Consider the following 23,163-nt stretch of genomic DNA (forward strand, 5'->3'; position numbering starts at 1 on the left):
GCGGCATAAATCAATTGAAATGGGGGAAAGGTAATAATGAATTCAGAAGAGAGAGAAATAGTCTTTAAGATAATTCTCCTTTTAAAATTTATATACTAATTAGCAATTTATATAAATTATCCAATTCTACGTTTATTTTGTTTCTTTTTAATTTCTATTAAATTTATTGGGGTGACATTGGTTAGTAAAATTATATAGGCTTCAAATGTACAATTCTATAATACGTCATTTATATATCACATTGTGTGCTCACCACCCAGAGTCAGTTCTCCTTCCATCACTATATATTTGACCCCTTTACGCTTTTCTACCAACTTTAAAATAGGCACTTTCCTCACAAAAAAAAGAAGAAGAAGTTTCTCTTAACTCTTTATCTTAATTGTTTCTTACCAAGATGGCATATTGCTATGTAATACTATTCAGGAAAAGAGAATTCTAATTTAGATAGAGAGGGGATAAATAAATCTGGAAAATGAAATAATGTAGGTCTCAAGGGGATATGAACTTAAGTTAGCTAAAGAGCAACATGAGCGTACTGAGTATATGTGAAGCAGGTAAGAGTGCAAGAGGAAGAGCAGGTTCAGAAAGGGCGATGGAAAGGTTTTAAAGCCAAACAAATTCCATATTGTACTTTTCCCTCAAATCCTGGTGATAGCCCTTGTGACATTGTAACTCCTCAATACCATTCTTGAATAAAGATATAAGAACAATCTGAAAAGTCACAATCCTCAACTTTTCCCAATTCAATCTAGATTTTTATAATTCGGGTTAATAATAATCATCACTATTGTTTTAACTGGAATATTTGGAACTACCTATTATGTGTCCTTATTCTAGTCCTCATTACAGTCCTGCTATGTAGACCATATTATACTTAGAATAATAGAAAGGAACATATGAGCTTCAACTTGGGTATTAGTAGAAAGTTCCTAGCATCAAACACCTGACGAGTGATGGAGCCACGTAAACGCCGGTCTAATCTTATCCCATGCAGCACAGCCTCTCCAATTCAGACAAGTACGTTTCCTTCCAATCCCTACCTTCTATTCCATCATAGGAAAGGAAGAGGCCAGAAGGGAGAAAGAAGAGGCAGAAGAAAATATGTACACATTTTAGAAATGGGAGAAGGAAGGCATACGTCCAGCTTCCAAGTTTAGGACACATTTCACCCTTTCTATTGCTGATACTGTAAAAGAAAAAGTATAAACTGTAAATATGAGGCTACAGTTAAGCAGCTAATTCTTTTAAAAATATAATTTCCCCTCATAAAACTTTACTAGTTAAAACTGGTGCACTACAATATGAAATCATGTACAGGGAGTGATGTCAGCAAGAAAGTGGAATAGGCCGTTCCTCCATCCTCATTCCCTCACAGAAACAGGATTTGGCAGCCACCCACGATCAAAAAAGTGCCTTTTGGCGGACCTTGGGATCCAAGTAGAAGATTGGGAAACCCCAGTGGAACCCAAGACTGAGGAGGGCCACTTTGATAAGGCAGGTCCGGACCCCAATGTCAGGTCTGTCACCAGTGATGTCCAAGTGGTGGGCCTGAAGATCACTTGTAACCCTGGGAACTGAGCTCCAGCCCTGCTTGTGCACAGTCCTGCCACCAGTCCCATCCACCAAAGAACCTAGGAGGATCCATGCCTATCGGTACCCTCAGTAACAGGCCCACTGATGATGAACCTGACTGTGGACCCTGAATTAGCTCTGTGACCAGCCTCACTCTACCATGGTCCAGAGGCAGTTCTGTCCAACCAGAAACCCACCCAGGGACCTGGCAGAAGCATGCAGGGAATAAGTGGAAACCAAATCTATTTGTACCCCTGGCAACAGGCCAGAGATCTAGAGACCCAAAAGCAGTGCCATGACCAGGCTCTAACCCTGCTCAGCCATGGTCCATCTGCTCAGGGACCTGGCGGCGGGAACTGTGCCCACTCATGTTCCTGGTAACAGGCCTGCTGACGCCCAGCAGAGAGGTAGCTATAAGAAGAGAGAAGGTAGAGGACAATAATGAGCATCTCAAATTGAGCTGAGGTGGAGAGTTCGTATTAGAAATGGATAAGCTTCTTAACTTATTTGTGAACAAAATTATCATGAGTTCCAAAATTTTTAACCCATTTCTCCCTGCCTAACTGTGACCAGCCAAGTGAATTTGAGATATGAAAGAATAGAATAAAGCACCTTTTGAGATATTTTCACCTGTATTCATCTAAGGAGTCCTGTGGTGATGACTCAGCCAGTGTTTTAACTCCTGACAAGCACTCAAAGATGTTAAGACAAACACATGAGTGGCTCTTCTCTGAGTGGGGGAAATGAGAGTCTGAAGGATTATTGCTGCAAACAATTGTAAAAGAAACTGCATTTCATTAAATGGGAAACATAGTGCTATTTGCTACATTTAGATAAATATGAACATGAATCTCTCATCTATCCACGATTTCATGTGCTACTGCTGACTAATCTATCGAGGCAATGGGCCAGGAGTGAAATGATAACAAAAGTGCTCCAAGCACCAGTCTAACAAAGAATGTAATATTAACACCTTTTATAAGGAGTTCTGTCTAAATCCTTTGAAATTGAATTCCTGGGACTTCTCGGTTTCTAGAGTTAATATTAAGAATTTGTTTTTCTGACTTCAATAAATTGTTAAATGTCTTCAAATTTTTCATATATTTATGCATCTTTTTAGGAAAAAAAGAAATAGATAAGGTACAATAACTAAAGAAATATGGGGTCAGATTAAATGGTAGATGTTTGAACAAAAGAATAATCTTATATTTGTTCAATTAAATGTTATCTCTATTCAAGCAATAAACTGGAAAACCAATATGGGAGTTTTATGAGGTAATCTAGGTCTTCACTGCGATGAGTAGCAGGAGATTAGAGAGTAAAGGATAAACCTAAGACATTATGGAGAAAGTCTACTGAGACTTCTTAGCTATGGAGTAGAAGGAAGGAATGAAGTAGAAAGGAAAAATACATTTTTAAGCTCAGGAAACTGAAACAATAATGAAATCACTTAAAGAAATGTGATTATGTAGAAGGGCCTGTTTGGGGGAGAAAGGGGGCAAATATTGTTTGGAAACTGTGGCATGGTGGAGCATGAGGGGAACCTAATTTCAGTGTCCTACATACAGCTTGTTGTAAAAAATATAGCTAAAATGTAAGTAAAATAGCAGAAGTGAAATTATGGATTTGTGAATCATTAGCAAAAAATAAGGCTTGAAATCAATATGAATAAAAAAATATGTTTTTAAATTAATAACTGAGGAATTGTGAACCTCAGAAATAAAAATCTTCTTTGAACAATATAAGTAAAACATACTGCAGATTTTAACGAATTTATAAATTTATTTAGAAACTCCCAAATTCTTTACATTAAAAAAAATGATTGATAAAAGTATATCCAAACCACCTTCTTCCATATATTTTAAACTATTTTTTTATTGAGGAACAATATTTTATAAGCCTACAATAGTTGAGTCTTTGACTTGAATATGGTTTGCTTTTAGACTCCACAAGACCAGTGATGAGCTCATAAAATATATTCTGAGAACTGTGTTCTCAAAACTCGAAAACCTTTTAAAATGCCATTGATGATTTTAAAAGTGAGCTGTTCAACTGCTGACCTAAACTACAGTGAAGTATTGCTACAGTGAAGTACTATGAATAATATTTCTAGGAAGAATCTATTACATCCAATTGACTGACAGTTAATGAAGGGGAAAAAAAAAAACCCCTTATAAAGACAGATGGGATGTGTTACAACTGTCATAAAAGGTGGAATGCATCCTAACATGCAAGCCTAGACATTTTCAGAGAAGCATGCCTGCTATGAAACTCCTCATCCAGGAACCAACCTGTGACATAAGGCAGAACTCTTCTGTTCTGCTTTGAATGACCCAATGGCAGCTATCAAAGATGTCATTTTAAATATTCTGAGAGAAAATGTGTCTCTTTGCAGAGAAGCAGGCAGTGTCCTATGACATAACAATGCAGAAAAAATGAAATTCTTAATATATCTTGAAAATTTACTATGAAACTATGGTGTGTGAAAACCGAAAGTATGATCCTTTTGTTGTAGCTTTATTATAGTGTTTGAACTCCTTCGAAGCCTTTAATTGCCAGTCTAAATATTTAGATTTCACATATTCAGTGGGTATGAAATATGAACATTTCTACTTATATGAGTGAGTATAAATGAGTATAGCCTTTACAATTTTGACAAATCTAATCTGACACCACAAAATCAAATGTATAACTGAAAAACAACTTGAATGTAAGATGTAGATTAAAACATTGTCTTTATGAAATGCCATGTAGAGAGGAAGGAACTAGATCAATGCCAAGAAACAAGCAGACAAGAACCAGTCAACAAGCCAAGCATTTACCAAATATTTACTGAGTCAATGCTATGTGCCAACCACTGTTCTATGTGCCAAAGAAAAAGACAATGTTCTCAAGACACTTAATGCTAGTGGAAAAAGACAGATAACTAAGAAAGTAAACAGAACAATATCAGTTCAGAATGAGTGTTATGAAAATGAAAGAAGATGGTAATGTGGCCACAGATGACAAGGAGAAGAAAACTACAGTCGACAGAGTGAGAGAAAGATCTCCATGAGGATACGGCATTCAAGCAAAGATCTGATCAATGAAAAAAAGTTAACCATCCAAAGAACCGGGGAAAAGTGTTTCCAGCGTAGGGGTTGGAAAATGAAAAACCTGTGGACCTAGAATATCTTGATAGTTTAGAGAAACACGAGGAAGGACAGAATGGATGGGAATACTAGATAGCTAGGGATTCATGGGACAAGACAATGTCAAGTAGGCGTGCTCTTTGCAGAGACAAACTGAATGATCATGGCAGAGGCCACAGAAAGGAGTTTGGATTTGTTCTTAGTGTAATGAAAAGCTAACAGAGCATTTTAAACAACGAAGGGAACTGGACCTATTTTATGTTTTTAAAAAATGTTTTGGCTCCTTGGTGTAAAATGGATGCTAGGGAGTATAAGGGAAACAGGGAGACTTTTATCCTTTACAGTAATCGAGAAGCAAAGTGATGATTGCATGGGCTTGGGACATATGTGGTAAAGAATTAACCACGCCCAAGGAGAAGATTTAGTCTTGATCCAACTATGGCCATCTAGCAAGTTCTAAAACCACACTGAAAGCTGAGGATGGCAATAATAGTGACAAGTTATATTTCTTTTTATTATTATCTCTATTTCATAGATGTATATCTATATATTTCCCAACTTTCACTTATTTTAATGTTTTCTCATTTTTTTCTGCACAGATATTGTATGTTTTTGTGTAGTGAACTATTCAAATCATGTCTTTTATGATTTATGATTTTTCTGTTCATGAAACTGCTTTCGGCTTGAAAGTTATAAAGGTACTGCGCTGTATTTTTTTCTATTTTCTATAGTCTAGTTATTTTGTTTGTTTTAACTCTTTTTTTAATTAAAGTTTATTGGGGTGACGATTATTAGTAAAGTTACATAGGTTTCAGGTGGACAATTCTGTCATACATCATCTATATATCACATTGTGTGTTCACCACCCAGAATCAGTTGAATTTCACATCTTTATATAGGTATAATATGGTACATTTAGTACTCCTGCCTTGCCAGGATATTGGTATTACTCTGTGTAATATAAAATGTATAATCAGTACTAGCAGTAAGTAACACGGTTTGATGACTACAGAATTGGGCTTTCAGATATAAAACTAGCAACAGAGGGAAATTTCCTTCAATAGATAAAACTCATCAGTGAAAACACCACCATTAGCATCTTAATGATGAAAAACTAAACGCTTTCCTCTAAGACGAGGAAAAAGATAAGGGTGTCTGCTTTCACCACTTTTATTTAACTTTGTACTAAAGGTTCTAGTAAAGACAATTATGAAACAAATAAAAGGCATCCACACTGGAAAGAAAGAAGTACAACTATATCAAATCACATGAGCTTGCATATAGAAAATTCCAGTGAATCCACAAAAATTCTATTAGAACTAATAAAGAGTTCAGCACGGTTGCAGGATATAATATCAATATACAAAAATCTATTGTATTTCTAGATACTAGCAATCAGAAGTGAACAATTGGAAAATGAAATTAAGAAAGCAATTCCCCTTAAAATAGTATGAGAATGATAAATTACATAGGTGTAGATTTAATAAAAGAGGTACAAAACTTGTACAATTAGAATGGGGTTTCTTTGGGGGATGATGAAAGTGTTTTAAAATTAGATAGTTGTAATGGTTGTACAACTCTGTGAATATACTAAAAAACACCAATTTTATGTTTTAAAATGATGAATTCATGGTATATGAATTATACTGTCAAGATAGCTGCTGTCAAACAAAAGAGGCATGAGTAAAACAACCTATCTTTTTATCCTTTTTTGTGTACTATGACCATCTTGCCACCGTGAGGGAAGTAGTCTAAGAACAATAGCTATTACCCAAAGAGTGTAGTGCCGAAAGATGGAAAGAACCTGGGTCCTCGATAATGTTGTTGAGCCACTGAATTAACCTTGAACCCTGTATCTCTTGTGAGTTGAGCACATAGCCAGCGATCCATTCACTCCTTTCACTGAGAAGCATGCTTGTGAGAAAGAAAAAAAAACAAAACCAAAAACATGCCACCCAGTTTAACCTCTTTGTCAATAGGAGCTTTAGGATATAGACTAACGATGTTTACTTAGAGTAAAAGACTTTATCTACAGAGTTCTCTTGGTAGGATAGCCCTGGCTAAAGGATTACTATAAATAAAATGAAATCTATAGATTGATGTGGCATGGAACCCTGGGGAAATTACATAACATTTAAAACTCTCCAAAAGAATAAAACAGAGATATTTAATATATTAAATGCTTACCCCATTGTGTGAGGTAATAATCCACTCAACTAATTTAAATACTTAATCTATAATTCTGGACCAGAATGATCATGTCTAATGTGAAAACAAAGGAACTAAGGAGCTTCCTTTTATGTCCACCATCATGTTTGACTGAGACTCTTGATTGCCATTATCCTTAAAATTATTAGTAAATGTCAATATTATGTAAGATCTCTGATTTATGTGAGCTTGATTCGTCAATCCAATATTGTGTTAGTTCACCTAGAATTCTTATGTGAGATCATACATTTTTCTTAACATAAAAGCCATTTTGATTTGGGTCTTCTGAGACTTGCAGCCTAAAACATCCTAAATATACAAATTTTTACCAGATGAATAGATATCAGAAGCTACACTTAAATATCATTTGCTCATCAACTTATATAACAACCTTTCTTAAGTGCTTAAACACCATTACACTTTAGAAAAATTTAATTTCATTTGAAAGACCTGCAGAATTTCTCATAATTTTTACACGATATGAAATTAATAACAATGCTGATCACATAATGGAGTCAAAACTCCATTAATTGTCAAAGGAAAACAGATTCTTGAGAATATATCTCTCCACTGAACAAAGGAACAAGATTAGCCTCCAGAAATGGAACTTAATGAATCAATTATATGATTTACCTGACAGAGATTTGAAACTAATTCTCATAAAGATGTTCACCAAGGTCAAGAGAACAATTCATTAACAAAGGACTTAAACAGATGTACAAATGGCCAACAGATATATGAAAAAAAAGAAAGGTCAATGTCACAAATCATTAGGGAAATGCATATCAAAAACACAATGAGATATTACTTCACACCTGTCAGACTGGCCATTACTGCAAAAAATAAATAAATAAATAAAAGGCAAATGTTGGCTAAGATGGGGAGAAATTGGAACCCTTATACATTGTTGGTGGAAAAGCTGATATATAAAACAGTGTGGAATTTCCCCAAAAAGTTACAAATAGGATTATTTGATAGGATTTGATCCTATCAAATAGGATTATTTGATCCTATTTGATAGGATCCAGCAATCCCACTTCTGGCTACATATCCAAAAGAATTGAAATCAGGATCTTGAAGAGATATTAGAACTCTTAAGTTGATTGCAGCACTCTTCACATAACTAAGGTGTGGAAACAACATAAATGCCCATCAATAGATGAATGGATAAAGAAAATGTGGTATGTACCTATGATGGAATACTATTCAGCCTTGAAAATGAAAGAAAATCTGCCACATGCAACAACTTGGAGGACATCATGCTAAGCAAAATACATCAACCACAGAAAGACAAATATTGCATGATTTTACTTAAATGAGGTACCTAAAATAGTCATATTCATAAAATCAGACAGTGGAATTGTAGTTTTCTGGAGCTGAAGGAAAGGAGAAACAAGAAGTTACTAACCAACGGGCATAAAGTTCCAGACAAGCAGCATGAACTAAGCTCTGTAAATCTGTTGTACAACATTGTGCCCGTAATCAACAATAACATATTTCACACTTACAATTTTAAGATTGTAGATCTCATAGTAAGTGGTCTTCTCACAATAAAATAAAATAATTTAAAAAAGACAAGGAGATATACTTGGTTAACTTCCTTATGTATATAGAATATAATCAGTACTATACTTTCAGATTCGTCAACACACAGAATTGTGAATTATGAGAATTGCCTGAAACTTACCACTAACCTGTGCATCGATTTTTAAAAGACTTAACTATTTTCTGTCTATAATGAACACAACCTTATCAATTTTTTTTTCTGAATAACCTTTACCAAAGTAAGAGGTATACTGAAGATTTAACAGAGTACCATTTAAAGTTTCAATTAATTCTAAGATTCCAATTAACTTGCATTTGTTTTTTAAAAAGGAATTATTACTCTGTGCTAACGTATTTTTCCTAAGTTAAAATGAATCAAAATTAAGAATTCAAAGTTATTTTACAACTGCGGCGTGTATTTCATTCACTACTATCATTGTAGAACCTGTTGAGGAGAATTATTCTCAACAAAAGAATGAAAGAAAAATGTCACATTGACTTTTCCCATTCATAGATAACACTGAATGGAAAAATACTTGGGTCCCACGTAACTTCACATCATAACACTGGAATAAACCATTACAAAGTTAACGATATTACAACCTGCCATCAAACTTAAAAAGTATAAACCACATTGAAAATATGTTTTTCATGTATTAAAAAAATGTTACCATAGGAACTTGACAGTAAGCAAAGAGATGGGAGATAAAGGCAGAGTAGAGAGGTGGAGAAACAGAACCAATGCAATTATTTTCAAATATTTAAAGGACTTGCATGTGGGAAATGGAACAGACTTTGTTTGATTTCCTCTAGAAGGCAAAGCTTAAGCCAAAGTGTGGGAGATATGGAAAGATAGATTTCATTTTACTATAAGAAAGAATCTTTCACAGTGTTAAAAAATGGAATGATCTGCTTTGGGAGTTAGGGAGTTCCTTCTCTGTGTTGACTTTTAAGCAAAATATGACTGTGAACTATTTGCAAATGGTCTAAAATAGATCTGTGCATTGGATGAAAACTACATGATCAAAAGATTTTTACTATTCTATATTTTTGGTTCTATCATTCATTACCTATTTCGTTTATGAGACACACTCAGTTAGTGTCTGGTGGTTTCTCACAGAATATACCGTTTCCAAGTTTTATTTCCACAACACAGATTCCAGATAATCAAGCTTATTAAAAATTGACCATTTTACCACCCTGAAATCTAAAGTAGGAACACAGAAGACAGCCTTTCAAATATAGTATACAACACAAAGCTGTGTTTCCCTCTTTGTAAAGTTATATGTAAATCATCTGCCACAAATACTAAGTGGCTGGATGCATAAAGGTCTGCAACATCAAGCAAGAGAAGTAGTTTCCTTTATGACGGGGACAACATATTACTACTTTGTTTAGCAGCTGAATTTAAAGGCTAGTTTTTTCTCAAATTATGATGTCAGAAGTGGTTTAATAATACAGATTCCTAGACAGCTCTTTTAGGATTTTTACTCTTAAGTATCTAAAGTACTAGAACAAGGTCCACGAATTTAAATTGGAAATAAGGACCACACATGACACAAACTCTGTGTAAATGCTTTTACAAACAGTGCTGTAGGATAATGACTATCAGAGAGAATTTCTCAAAGTCATCTTTTTCACATTCTTCAACATGCAAATGGACAATTTTTTTTTAAATTTCATTCAATAGGTCAACTAATCTAGTTAACTCTGCATAGTGAGTTAATAAGTATGAACTCTGAAGCCAGAGTGCCTAGGTTACATCTCAGATGTACCATTTACAAACTATATTTCCTTGAGCAAATATAAACTTAGTGCCTAAGTTTAATCATCTATAAAATGGGGATAATATGAGTATCTACAGTGTATGATTAATGAGTTAGGTGATGCATGTTATATGCTTAGAATAGTGCCTGACACATAGTAAGAGCTCAATAAATGTTAACTATTATTATCCTCTATGACCCATCAAGGCAAAATGTTTCTCAAAATCAGAATTTCAACAGGGATCAAGCAAAAATTCAGTGTGTTTAATAAATTAATTTTTATCATCTTCCCTCATATTTTTCCAGCTCAAAATCATCTCTTCTAGGGACTATGATATACAAATTTGTTTTCAAATAAGGATTTACTCAGGCACTTGAGGGATATCAAACCTGCCTACAGCTCAACACCATTGTGATATATTAGTCTGCTTGCACTGCCATAACAAAATACTATAGACTGGTTAAAATACAACTAAACAAAATAAATATATATATATTTATATATATATAAATGTATTATAAATATATATAAATGTATTTATATATGTGTATATATATGTATATATAAATGTATATATATATGTGTATTTATATATATAAATGTATGTGTATATATATATATATATATATATATATATATATATACACATATATATATATGTTAACTCTTCTAGATGCTGGGATGTCCAACATCGAGCTACCAGCTGATTCTGTGAGGGCTCTCTTAATGGTTTAGCTGGTTGTCTTCCTGTTGTGTCCTTACATGGTGGAGAGAGTGAGCTGTCTGGTGTCTTTTCTCATAAGGACACTAAGTCTATCATATCAGGCCCCCAATGTCATGACCTCATTTAATACCTCCTTGTAGGATCTATCTCCAAACAGTCACATTGGGAGCTATGGTTTCAACATACGAATTGGGGTGGGGGGGAGACACAATTTAGCCCATAGCAGCAGGTGTGTAGGATGGTCCTTCATAAAAGGCATAATGAAAGTCAGACACCTGGAGTTTCAACCAAATGTTAAACCAAATGTTAAACATTTATATATATATAAATGGTATTTATAATCATATATAGAAATTTCCATTCAATCAAAAACACCAAAACTTAGCACTTCAGTCACTGGCCAGGAGCCTCACTCTAGAATTAATAGACATCTATGAAAAGCTTGTTGACACAAAATCTCAGAACGAAAAGGGGACAAGCTAAGTAACCAATCAGTCCTCTAGATTAGGGGTGTCCAAACTGCGGCCCGTGGGCCAACTGCGACCCGCAATCCATTTTTAATTGGCCCGCAGCAAATTCCAAAAATATATTTAGTTGACTTAAATAAACCAGGTGAGGCAATACGTCCTTCACCTCGAGTGAGTGGCCCGGCTGTTTGTGTATTTTACCGCGTATGACCCTTGGTGAAAAACGTTGAAAAAAGTTTGGACACCCCTGGTCTAGATCCTTCAACTTCTGCTCCCATATCAGATTACCAGGAAATTATCTTCATGGAAGTCATTACTTTAGTTTCCCATAAAATTGCCTTCACAAAACTATGATTTGAAGTGTTTCTTTATATAAAAACATTTTTAAATGTTTTTCAGTGTCATTTATATCCTTACATGTAAATAAAATAGGATTCCCAGGATACAAGGTACACATAGAAATAAGTGTTGGGAAAAAAAAAAAACCTCCCTCACTGATGTTTTCTCATTAAAACAATAAAATTAACTATGACATTAACAACCATAACGTCTATTAACATTTATTGGATCTTTAGTGTCCACAAAATACTACCCCAAGTGTTTATATGTTTCCATAGTGTTTTTTTTTCTCACAGAAAGCCCTATTACGTGAATATTATGCTTATCATAATTATCAGATAAAGAAATGAAGTCAGCAGGATTAAATAATTTGACCTGGGATTCCAAGATACAAGTGACAGAATTAAAATACAAATCTGTGTGACTGCAGAACTGGTTCTTTCACTCTCAACAAATTTTTTTTTTTTAATTCACTTACTTGAAGGGTAAAATTATAACCAAAAAAAAATCATTTTCAATTAAATACAGCAGCAGCTTCAGTTTCCTTCTGAAGAGACAGACCTATCCTCTCCAGTAATCACGTTGCCAAGGCCTTGCAGAGATGGTAATACTTGTGGAGCTATCCATTTTCCACGGTCTTGTAGAACTGGTGATCGTTATCCATAGCCATGCATACAGGAAAACCCAGACAAAAGCATTTTCCCTATGTGGAAAATCAATCAGTGATGCTACAAAGATTCAGGTTATAATGAATCATATTAACACAGTTTTTAAGTGCTATCATTTGGTGAAATATTTGACTAAGTATTTATACAGTCATGTAAAGTAATGGCTTTTCATGGTAGTGGCTGACAGAGAAAAGCCAAGAATGCAGTACAAACATGAGGAGGAGACCAAAAGTTTATGTCTGGAGGAGGTACATTCTCTGGTTCTGACAGAGAGGAAGAAGGCTGCAGAATTTTCTCCCATTCTTGACATGTGTTTAACAGAACAATCATCAGATAATCAACTTACTTTAAACATTTCCTACAGGAAATCACGAAGATGCTGTAAATATTGAGGGTTTCAAAATACTCAGAATCATGAGACAAATGCAGCTAGCATTATTTATGGCTTATACACAGTTTCATGTCATAGAAATGTATTGACTTTTGACTGTGGAGGAGGCAATTTTGATATGTTTATCCTCTTTATTTCAGATCAGATCTTTAAAGGTATTCCACAGCTAGAAACATCTATTTGCCCACCTGGGTTGAAAAAACATTAAAAAAAAAATACTGGTTAAGTGTTTTATTGCTGAGTTCAAGTGAAAGCATGAAAAGGACATCAGTGAAAGGGAAAGAGCCAGCCATCCACATCACTTGTGAATGTACAAAAGGCAGTCTTTCCAGAACACAGTCTGTTAGGGATTACCTTCTACCTGTCTATTATAATGCCATTTAGAAGAATAAAATGATGACATCATGTAATCTGTAGAGAAAGCTCTTTGATTAATAGCACTTTCTGGTGATTGGTACAATAAGATTCAGAAATTCTTATAGGACTTATTCAATAAGTAATTAAACAAAAGTATCAACCTTACAGAGACAATCACCTATAATACAAATATCTAGGTAGCTATCTCACCTAGGGACACATATGAAAATAATCAGAATTTATCGTTTTCTGGATATCACCCTTTTCCCTTGGTATTGAAATCATACAGAGCAGAAATAAGTGTGCTCATTTAGCCATAAAGATGAGAAAACAGTGACCAAAGATGACTAAATACTTGGCAAGTTCAAGCTCACAGATAGCTCTCTATAATGTGTAACATTGCTCAAAAGGAAGAAAAAATCACATAAATGTCAATAAAATTCTCAATCAGTCTGCTGCTGACACGGATAGAATTATAGGAAAAGATAATAATATTTGAGCTAGGTTATTTTGGGGTGTGTTATCCAGGAAGCTGAGCAATACAAAACTGAAATGAAGTAGAAAAGACAGAAATCTCTTCCAAGAATTTACCCAAATTATGTGCCTGTACCACCAAAATCAAATCTTCAGAAGAAGATAAGAAACTTGAAAGAAAGATCAACAATAAGCAAACGAATACAATGAAATCAAAAACTGGGTGGCAAAAAAATCCCCAAATAATCAGACTGTTGAGATCAAAAAAATTGAGCATCCACAGAAAGATGCAACCCTATCTTCTTGAGAAGGCCAGTGTTCAGGGGTCCTGGTCAGAGTCAGGCAAAGAAGCTTCTGGGAGCAAAGACCCTCCCTATGGAGAAGCATCTTCTGGACCCATCACAGGGAAAAAGAACTAATTCTGCACAGCTAGGAAAAGAAGTCAAAGATCTAAAATTTGCAGCTGAATCTGTTTAGTGGAAGTTTAAAAATCGTAATCATGTTTAGCTGGTATATAGGAAGATTTCTGACCATTCTAAAAACTTAAGAGTGCGAACAGAAAACAAAGTAAATACCTCTTCACTTTATCAATGCTATAAACATGGGAGAAACACAATATATGTACTAGAGTCTAAAGATCTGGTTTAAGTTGGTGCTAATAAAAAATAAGTACAATCTTCTTGAAAAGTGGGAAAAGGCCAAGCAAAATGCATTCAGAAATGAGAAATGATAGCTTCCGATCCACTGATTAAACCAAAAATATATTGAAAGTAATTAGTGACCAAGGTTTTGTGACCAACGTTTTGAGAATGAATTAATATCTGCTACTAAGCTTTTATTATTTAAAATTATATTCAAACATAATTTACCCCAAATGAGCGAACTATGGTTCTGAGGAAAGACAGTATCTTGACTCCTTCCATACTTTCAAAATCTTGCAATTATATTTTAAATTCAATGATTTCTTTATTACATAGTAAGTCTACTAGAATTAATTGACTACCTACTATGTGCTAAATACGTACTAAGCTAGATGCTGGGTTAAATACAAATATAATTGAGACATGATTCTCCAGTCTCAATCAACCTAATGGAAGTGAGTAATACACATAACAGACTATAATGACACAGACTGCAATGATAGTCGTAAAGTTCTAGTCAACCTAAAAGAACACTTTTGGATTGATATTGTCTCTGTAGTGTCCTTTAAAAAATAAAATTATTTTATTCTAATAGCCCTCATAAACAACAGCAGCAAAACAACCTTTAGTCTTGAGACACAAGATAGGTACGTTTTGATGGAGAGTAAGATGTCAGATGTGAAGAATGGACTAAATTATGTGAGTGATTGAAGAGAAATCCTCTGGGTGGGAAAAGAACAAGAGAAACAGCAGATGCCTAGAGAAAATGGAGAACAAGATGGATGAGAGGTTCTTAAATGGAAAAGAATAAAACAAACTTATATACATTTCATAAGTTTTCCCAAGGTCATATTTTGTTTTCAATGAATATAACTTGAATCATAAATCAACTGACTAGTTTATATTTTAGTTGTTTTAAAATTATGGATCAAAAATTTCTGTTATAAAATATTCTTCCTAAATTTGTAGGAAGTCCTACTGAATTTAAAATTATTTCCCACTCTGAAATGTTAACTTTTTGTAAAAGACTTATTACTATATGGATGTAAGGACATTTTAAAAATATTTGTCATCAAGTAGAAAAATAATTTACTTACAATTATCTGACATTCTTGAAGAGAAATAGATCAAAAGACCTAAAATACTAGTTTCCCTCAATTCTGGCTGTTTTGGTTTGTCCATGGATAAAATATCTTTTTGTGAACTTTTACATTCACAAAAACCAACAAAAACATTTTTTCGCAGATTAGAAGTGGCTGCATACAAGCAGATTTCTGCAAGAATTGTTGTATATATGTAGACTACATTCCAGGCCCAGGAAAAATCTTCTACCTTGCAGCTTTCTTCCTAAAATGAGAAAATAGCTATTAGATAATCCAAGTATGTTTTGTCATAACTAAGAACGATATACTGTACTTATAATAAGAAATATCTTCAAATTTTATAGAATTGTTAAAAGACCATAATCAACTAATATTTCTAAAATGTACTCATTAGAAAACAGATTTTACATGGATAGATTGCATAAAACCTAGTTCAAAGAATATAAAATACAAGTAGCTAAAATGTATATGGAGAACAACTTTCAATTTCCTTAGTCGTCAGTAGAATGTAAAATAATCCAACAAGATACTATTTTTCATATCACATTTTAAAAGTATCTCTTTTATGTAAAGCTCAATTCTGGATTTAAAAAATGTGGCACTTTTAGACATTTTTCATAGGAAAGCAAGAAAGTTATATGTTCTGGAAAAGAATTTGGACATTTGTCCTAAGAATATAAAGTTCATTATCTGTCACTCAGTAATTTCATTTTCTGAATCTATTCTAAAGAAATAGTCATAAATGCAGATCAAGTTTTTATGCATAAGAATACTAGTTCAACATTATTTGTAATTAACTGTGAATAATTAGAAACAAACTCAATGTTCAACAGCACAGAAATGATTAAATTACCTCATCTCTACTAAAGTGTAAATTCTAACAAAATACAGTAACAAAGAAAAATGTTTTTATATTTTAAACTTTTTAAAACAGGAAACTGACCCACATATAACTATATGATCTCAAATTTGTTAAGAAAAGGTAAAGTCCCTCTCATGTGTGTGTGTGTGTGTGTGTGTGTGTGTGTGTATGTGTAAATATATCATCTATTTCTATCTCTATCTACATATATATTTGTATTTACCTGTCTATCTATACTGGGATATATGGTAAATATACATTTACTTTTATATTTAATTAAAATTATTATTAAAAACTTATGCTCATTATAAGCCCTAATATGACATACAATTTAAATAGTAGCAAAAAAATATTGTTTCTATTCAGGTCTTTTTGCACACCAAAATTAACACTGTACTGTTACCTCTTTCTGAACAGATGTAATGCTTAAAAGGAAATCTCTCATTAGGTCCATTAAAGTTTTCAAGCAGGCCATGTTTAATTTGGCAGCCTCTCCAAGGACCAACAAAGCCAATACTGAATCCAACCTGAAAATTTTATTAAGAAAACAACAAAGACTTTAATGTAAAATAATAATAAACAGTTATTAATGAAAAAAGTAACAGGCTAAAAGAAATGAGTCTCCTGGATTACCAGAAACATTTACTTTCAGTAAAGACTAGTACCGGTTGACATTGGTTGTGATAAAAGTCCACAAGACAGAGACACATTTTGGCAAGATATCTGAGTTCAGAGTAGTGTTTTGACAAAACTCTGAGAATAATAAATATTACAAAAGATAGCATTTCTTTATAGATCCTGTATAACAAGCAATCAAGGCCTCAAGTGCTAGAGATTGCCCCGAAAATCTCACAGTAAGCTTCGATTTTCACCTTTTTGCAACTGATTCCAAAGGGTGAATTTCAAGAGAGTATTTTCTTTTCAAGAGAGAGGAAAAAAACATGGTCTTCCTAAATATTCAAAAAATTCAGCATTCTTCGATTTTACAAGTTCAGTTTCTCAAAATAAAATTCATGTTTCACATTGAATATATGAGACTGTCAAGATTTATTGAGCTAAATATTATATAATAACTGGGAAATCATACAAAAAGTTATTAGCCATTAATGTGCATGTATTCTGATAGTTTCCAGAAATTATACACTTACTGCTATTTTTAGCCAATTAAAAGAGATATAGTTTGAAAGAAAACTGCTAAGAATGCAAATGTAAAAATTGTCTCTGCCTACAGTTGCATATTGCGTTATTTATAGGCCATTAATAAGTTAAAGAATTAGTACATTTTACAAATACATTTTAATTTCACTATTGTAATATTTTAGGCCAATAAGTCAAGTTCACCATCACTTTCAAAAGGAAACATCTCTCATCATGGAAAAAAAGACAATTGTTTATATTAAATGGAGCTTTATAGATCTCAGTGTGCTTTCGCATAAATTATCTAATTTGATCTGAAATACAATTTTTGACACATTCAAGACCTTTTTTCAATCTTTTTTTAATGTTGGAAAATTGAGACAGAAAGAGATCTGGGAGATTTTTTCAAGTTCATGTTTTAAGCTAGGTTAACTATAACTGAAGTCTTCTCCCACCTATAGATATTTCCTGTTTTGCTGGTTTGCTTTTCCAAACTATGATTTAAGTACATCAATATTTAACTTTAGTAATACAATGTTGCTTATTGCCTATTTAATATCATTTGATTCCTTCTTCCTTTTAGAACTAAACCTCAATTTTGTTCCATATGGCAACGTACTCAGTTAATACTGCCCCCTCACAATGGAAATGTTCTACATCTTGATTGTGGTAGTTTGACAGGTGTATGCATTTGTCAAAAGTCATAGACCTGTATACATAAAATGTGTGAATTTCATTGTATGTAAATTATACTTCAATAAATTTGATTTAAAAAATGATTCCCCAGATTCCCTTGAAGCTTGGAATAGCCATAAATGTAGGTTTGGTCAATGAAATATAAATGGAAATACATTATGAAAGGCTTCTAGGTAAGCTATTATTTCTCTGATTAATAAAAAAGATTAAATTTAGATAACAGGTTTTTGTTGTTTTCCTCCTTTGCTCACCCTTTTCCTCCTGCTTGGGATGCATACATGCATACCAGAAGCAGAGTAGCCATCTTGCAACAATGAGGATAAAAGTCACATACTAAGAATAAAAGGAAAGGAAGCCAGAAAGAGCTTGGGTCTTAGGGATTCCCTTAATCACGGGCATCAGTACTGCACTGCTTGTCATGTGCAATAAATGAAGCCCTACTTGGGAATGCAGTTGTCGTCAGGTTACTGCTACATGCACAAGAACTGAATCCTAACTGATACGCTTAGCACAATGTTTACAAGCATAAACTTTAGAGTCAGAAAACATAGGGATAAAATCTTAGCTCCACCCCTAATTAAGGAGGGCAATTTGTGTACCCTATTTCAGTCTTAATCTACTCATCTATAAATTAAAGATAGCAAATCCTACTTTTCAGAGATACTCTGAGATTTAAATGAAATACTCTAGGTAAAAGTGGCCAGGTTCAAAATACTGAACTGAATTGAATCATAAAAATACTATTCCTTCAAAGTCAAAGAATATGAGGATAACTTTCTTTCTCTGTGAAGTCCTAGAGTGACTGAAGGAAAAGGTGCAAATGACTACGTCATTCCCCAGAGTATGCGCTGCCCATACACCACGATACGGTCACGTAAAGGAGAGGAGAGTCTCAGAGTTCACAAAATTTCTTTTCCCCAAATATACTTCATAATTACATGGTTTTGGTTCTCCTTTTCTCTTTTAAGTCTGGAAAATTATAACTAACCTGGGGCACTGTCATTGAAATATGGATTGAAAAATCCATCTGTGTCAGCCACCCATGGTAGAAAAAATGCTTCACCAGAAACACTATTTTCAATCAATGCTGCTGATTGCAAAATTTTCTATAAGTAAAAATGCTTTTTCCAAAAATAGAAAGAAGCATCAATGCCTATAAATTGGTGTTTGTTAAAAATCAAAACTGAAAATCAATGCATGTAGAAAGGAAAATCCAAATTGGAATATGTTAGAAATTTTAACACAGCACACTCTTCTTTGTGAACTCATATTGTACACCAAGTCTCAATCATTAATACATTGACTTCATTTTACAATGCCATGAGAGTAAACATGTACAAAGTAATTTATAAATATTATAGATTCCCCATTAATTTTGTAAAGACACCAAGGCAGAGGTTTACTGGCTGGTTTAAAGTAGCATTGTTGTTTTATTTGATTGATTAACTGTTACTTGATTAGTCTTACTTTTCAGCTTTTCTTTCACTTTTAAAATCAGTGTGAATCACTGCACATAACTAAACAGTACCAGATCCCGGACTGTACTTCAGCTAGCCTGACTCCTGGCCAGTGTTCTTTACACTAATATAAATCAGCTAAAAATGTAATAAGTTAGGGTTTCATAAAAAGCTACCTATCTATCTACATACATCCTTACAAAATGTTTAGGAAATTCAGCATCAAAATAGTTTTCCTGGGTTCTCCATAGTCCTCTACATCTGTTTCCTCAATGACAAAATTGTAATTTTAAAAGATGGAATTAAATGCCTCCAAGTTAGAACCTTTGTATAGGGTTTTTTAGTCTTTCAATAGATACTTCAGGAATCACAGATGATGTCAAAAATCCACACAATCCTGAACACTAAGAATGAAAGAGAAGTCACTAAGAACAGCAATTTATAGGGAATTTCCATAAACCATAGAATTAATGGAACTGGATCAAAAACAGGAATAAGGAGTACTCATGTGCCTTTTCCTGAAACACAGTAGCCTGTTGTCCCCAAAGAAAGTTAAATTAAAAAAAAAAAAAAAAGATCTCTACTGTCTACCCTGTTTTTCATAAAATGAGCAGAAGTGCCTTTACTTTGGGGGTACTGATTTTTTAAGGAGCCAGAGTATTATTTCTTTATGTCTTCCTCATCTCTCCATATTTATTTGAGGTGACTACTTCCAGATGACAAAAAGTATAGAGACACTTCTTGTGAGGGTGTGTGTGCAGGAGATGGGGCACGGGTAGGGGGTACTATAAGAGAATAAAGGAGTATATTTTCTCCTCAAAGGTAAAATACCAAAGAGTAGGGAGAATACAGGAAGGTCCCTGATGATTTTTCATGTTGAGTGTTGTAGCTTTTAACAATGCTGTTAGGTACGCAGTGAACACAAATCTCTTATTTAAAAATACCAAGTTTTTATAGCTTTCTCCTAATTCTGATATAAGTAGAATGGAAAATGGAGGAGGATACCCAACATGAGACCAATAAAAAATGTATTATAGCAAAGGTCAAAGAGAGTATCAGTCTGAATACTCAGAGAGGATCGTATGTCTGTAAATGATTTATTACAGGAACCAGAAGATATTTTTACAAGATTCTTAAGCATCTTTAATAAAGCCCAGGAAGAAAACACAGCAATGAAAAGCCTGAACACTGATACGAAAGGTACTATGTTAGGAAAACAAGAGATTGCAAGGAAATTAAAACTACAAAAATATAATTCAAATCCATAGTTGAGGAAGTTAACCACAAAACTAACACTTAAAAGGGAGCAAACTTGAAAAATTCTTCCATAATTTAGAAGAAGATAACTGTATTTAAAGCTGGCAAACTGAGATCCATTACTCTCTATTGAAACAACCAAAGAAACAAAAAATCAAGAAAATAAATCTACAGTACCACAGGGGGGAAAAAACCTTATGAATTTTAAAGTTCTGAAGAAAATGGGATCCAAATAAAAGAAAACCTGTCCAATTCCAGGAAGCCCAAAATTTAATTTAAAATTTAATGCAGGCATATGAGTTTTCTACCAAAATATAAGAAAAACCCTAAGCACAGAGAGGCAAGAGTGGGAACACGTGTAAATGATGAGTAATTAATGGAAGCTTTCAAAAAATGTAGACCAATAGCTAGAGCATGTCTGTGCAATTTCACATAGTAGGGGCTTTTCTGTAAGTAAAATGGAGGATTTGCCTCAACAGCTTCCTAAGATGGTCAGTGAAACAAGAGAAGATCTTGTCTACCGCCTGCCTACCAAATCACAAAGGTGTTCCTAAAAAATTTTGGATTGAAAATAAAATTTTAAAAAGAGGGAGACTGACTGAACATCTTATCATAACTGTAAGTTAGAAAACAACATAGCAATATATATAGATTTAAAACGGGAATTAGAAGGAAAGAAAAAAACTAGGACACAGAATCCTATTGCCAGATAAAATGTACATTATACTTTACAGAGGAAAAATAAATGGTGACAAATGCTACACTCAGCCAAGGGTTGTTTGTGTGTAATCAATGGTTCACGTAATAAAATAGGTCACCTATGTTCATACTTAGAAATTTACTCAAGCCAACCAAAAAATAAATAGTGTTGCATCCCACAGGACAACAGTTGTGGGGAGCGAGGTGGGCGGCGCAGGGTTAAGAAAAGACAGTAGTCATAAATAGGGTTTAAGCAGACCAAGGGACCCCCAATCTCTAGGACTGGAAGCCCTGAATCGGGCCTCCGGGCCTCGCATCAGCTTTTATTAGTTCAGTGGGGAAGTAAAGGAGATAAAGCTTGTCAATCTCAAGATCTGTGAATTCCATACATCATAATAGGAAACCGATTTAAGTCAATCACTCTTGCCTGCAGGCAGCTGGACTATAAGTCTCTACCTCCCCAAGGGACAAAAACCTATATGCATGTGAATAGATGGAGAGCACCTCATTGATCACTTCCCTTGAGGTTTTGGGAAGGAATGCAGCCACAGAGGCTGAGGCTTTCCTTAGCCTGAGGAAAGTGGGGGGCTGTGCCCACCTCTGTGAAACCCGTGGGTTCTCCTGTTGGTCCCCATGTGACTGTGCCTGGCTTGAGTTGTTCCTTCCGTGAGGAATCTTACTTGTCATTGACTGTCCAGTCATCTTTCTGGGACCAAACAGGGAGGCATAAGGTGCAAACACAAAGGTTTAGCAAAGTCCCTGAAAGGATCTGTCTTACAGACTCTCCTTTCTTTGGGGGCAGATACAAGGAAACAAATGCTTAAGCTGCGGTGTGGTGACAAAATAGTACTTAAAAGCTTAAGAATGGGAAATTCTACTTACTGTTAAGTGGCTGACAGTGATTAGGAAAAATAGATAAATTTTGATGTCAAAATAATTTTATAAATATGATACAAAAAATAAATGTAAATACACAAATTATTCTTCAAGGAGAAGATACAACATTTAAATGATGATTTGACCACATATTATCAGAAACTCAAGTTTATATTCACAGGCAAAGAAGGGGAGGATTAGGATAAATAAGTGAGTCTCAAACTTCACTGCACCTGGACCAGAGAGCAGTCATAAATTCATTCTTGATTTTGGCCACTTAGGGAAACTAGTTTAAAGAATACATTTTTCTTGCCATTACCTGATTTTTGATATTCAGAAGAGATGGACTATATGAAAAGCTAGTCTTTCTTCTGCTGAAAGGGTTCTTTCACCTGCTTACAGAATTTCATTCTTGGAACTCCAGGGAAGAATGAGAGGCAGAATGAAGGGATGGAGTGTCAACAGGCAATGATTGCTCCTTCATCAGAGAAGGCATAGGTGGGTGCTATTTGTTTTCTTTCATTCAGCTCTATCAGGTACTTCCTCTGACTGTGTGGTCAGTTGGTGGTAATGATCCCAGTAGCAGGATCTTTCAGTCTTTGTTGTTTCTCTTCTTGATTTTTAAAAATCATGGCAAGTTAGGAGACCCTGATGGCAGCTGCAACCCCTGTGCCATGTAAAAACAATTCTTACTAAATAATTTTAAGTGGGAGAATATTGTGGTCCTGGAAGCAGAGTAGGAGTTTATTGAGGAGAAAACTTAAGGCAAAAAAGCCAGTTAATAAGCTACAA

General features: G+C 34.2%; 1 protein-coding gene across 5 annotated transcripts in view; it reads right to left on the reverse strand.

Annotated features, from left to right (window-relative positions):
• Positions 1 to 23,163, reverse strand: part of TMEM232 (transmembrane protein 232) — a 173,200-nt gene that overhangs the window by 95,553 nt on the left and 54,484 nt on the right. For all 5 annotated transcript variants that reach the window (XM_033110575.1, XM_033110578.1, XM_033110574.1 and 2 more), the window contains 2 exons: positions 16,653 to 16,776; positions 15,382 to 15,631 (listed from right to left, as the gene is read on the reverse strand). In XM_033110575.1, coding sequence (XP_032966466.1) covers positions 15,382 to 15,631; positions 16,653 to 16,776 — 374 coding nt within the window. The remainder of the gene's footprint in view (positions 1 to 15,381; positions 15,632 to 16,652; positions 16,777 to 23,163) is intronic.

This window comes from Rhinolophus ferrumequinum, chromosome 7 (genome assembly GCF_004115265.2).
Source record: "Rhinolophus ferrumequinum isolate MPI-CBG mRhiFer1 chromosome 7, mRhiFer1_v1.p, whole genome shotgun sequence".
In the NCBI taxonomy this organism is placed as follows: Eukaryota; Metazoa; Chordata; class Mammalia; order Chiroptera; family Rhinolophidae; genus Rhinolophus; species Rhinolophus ferrumequinum.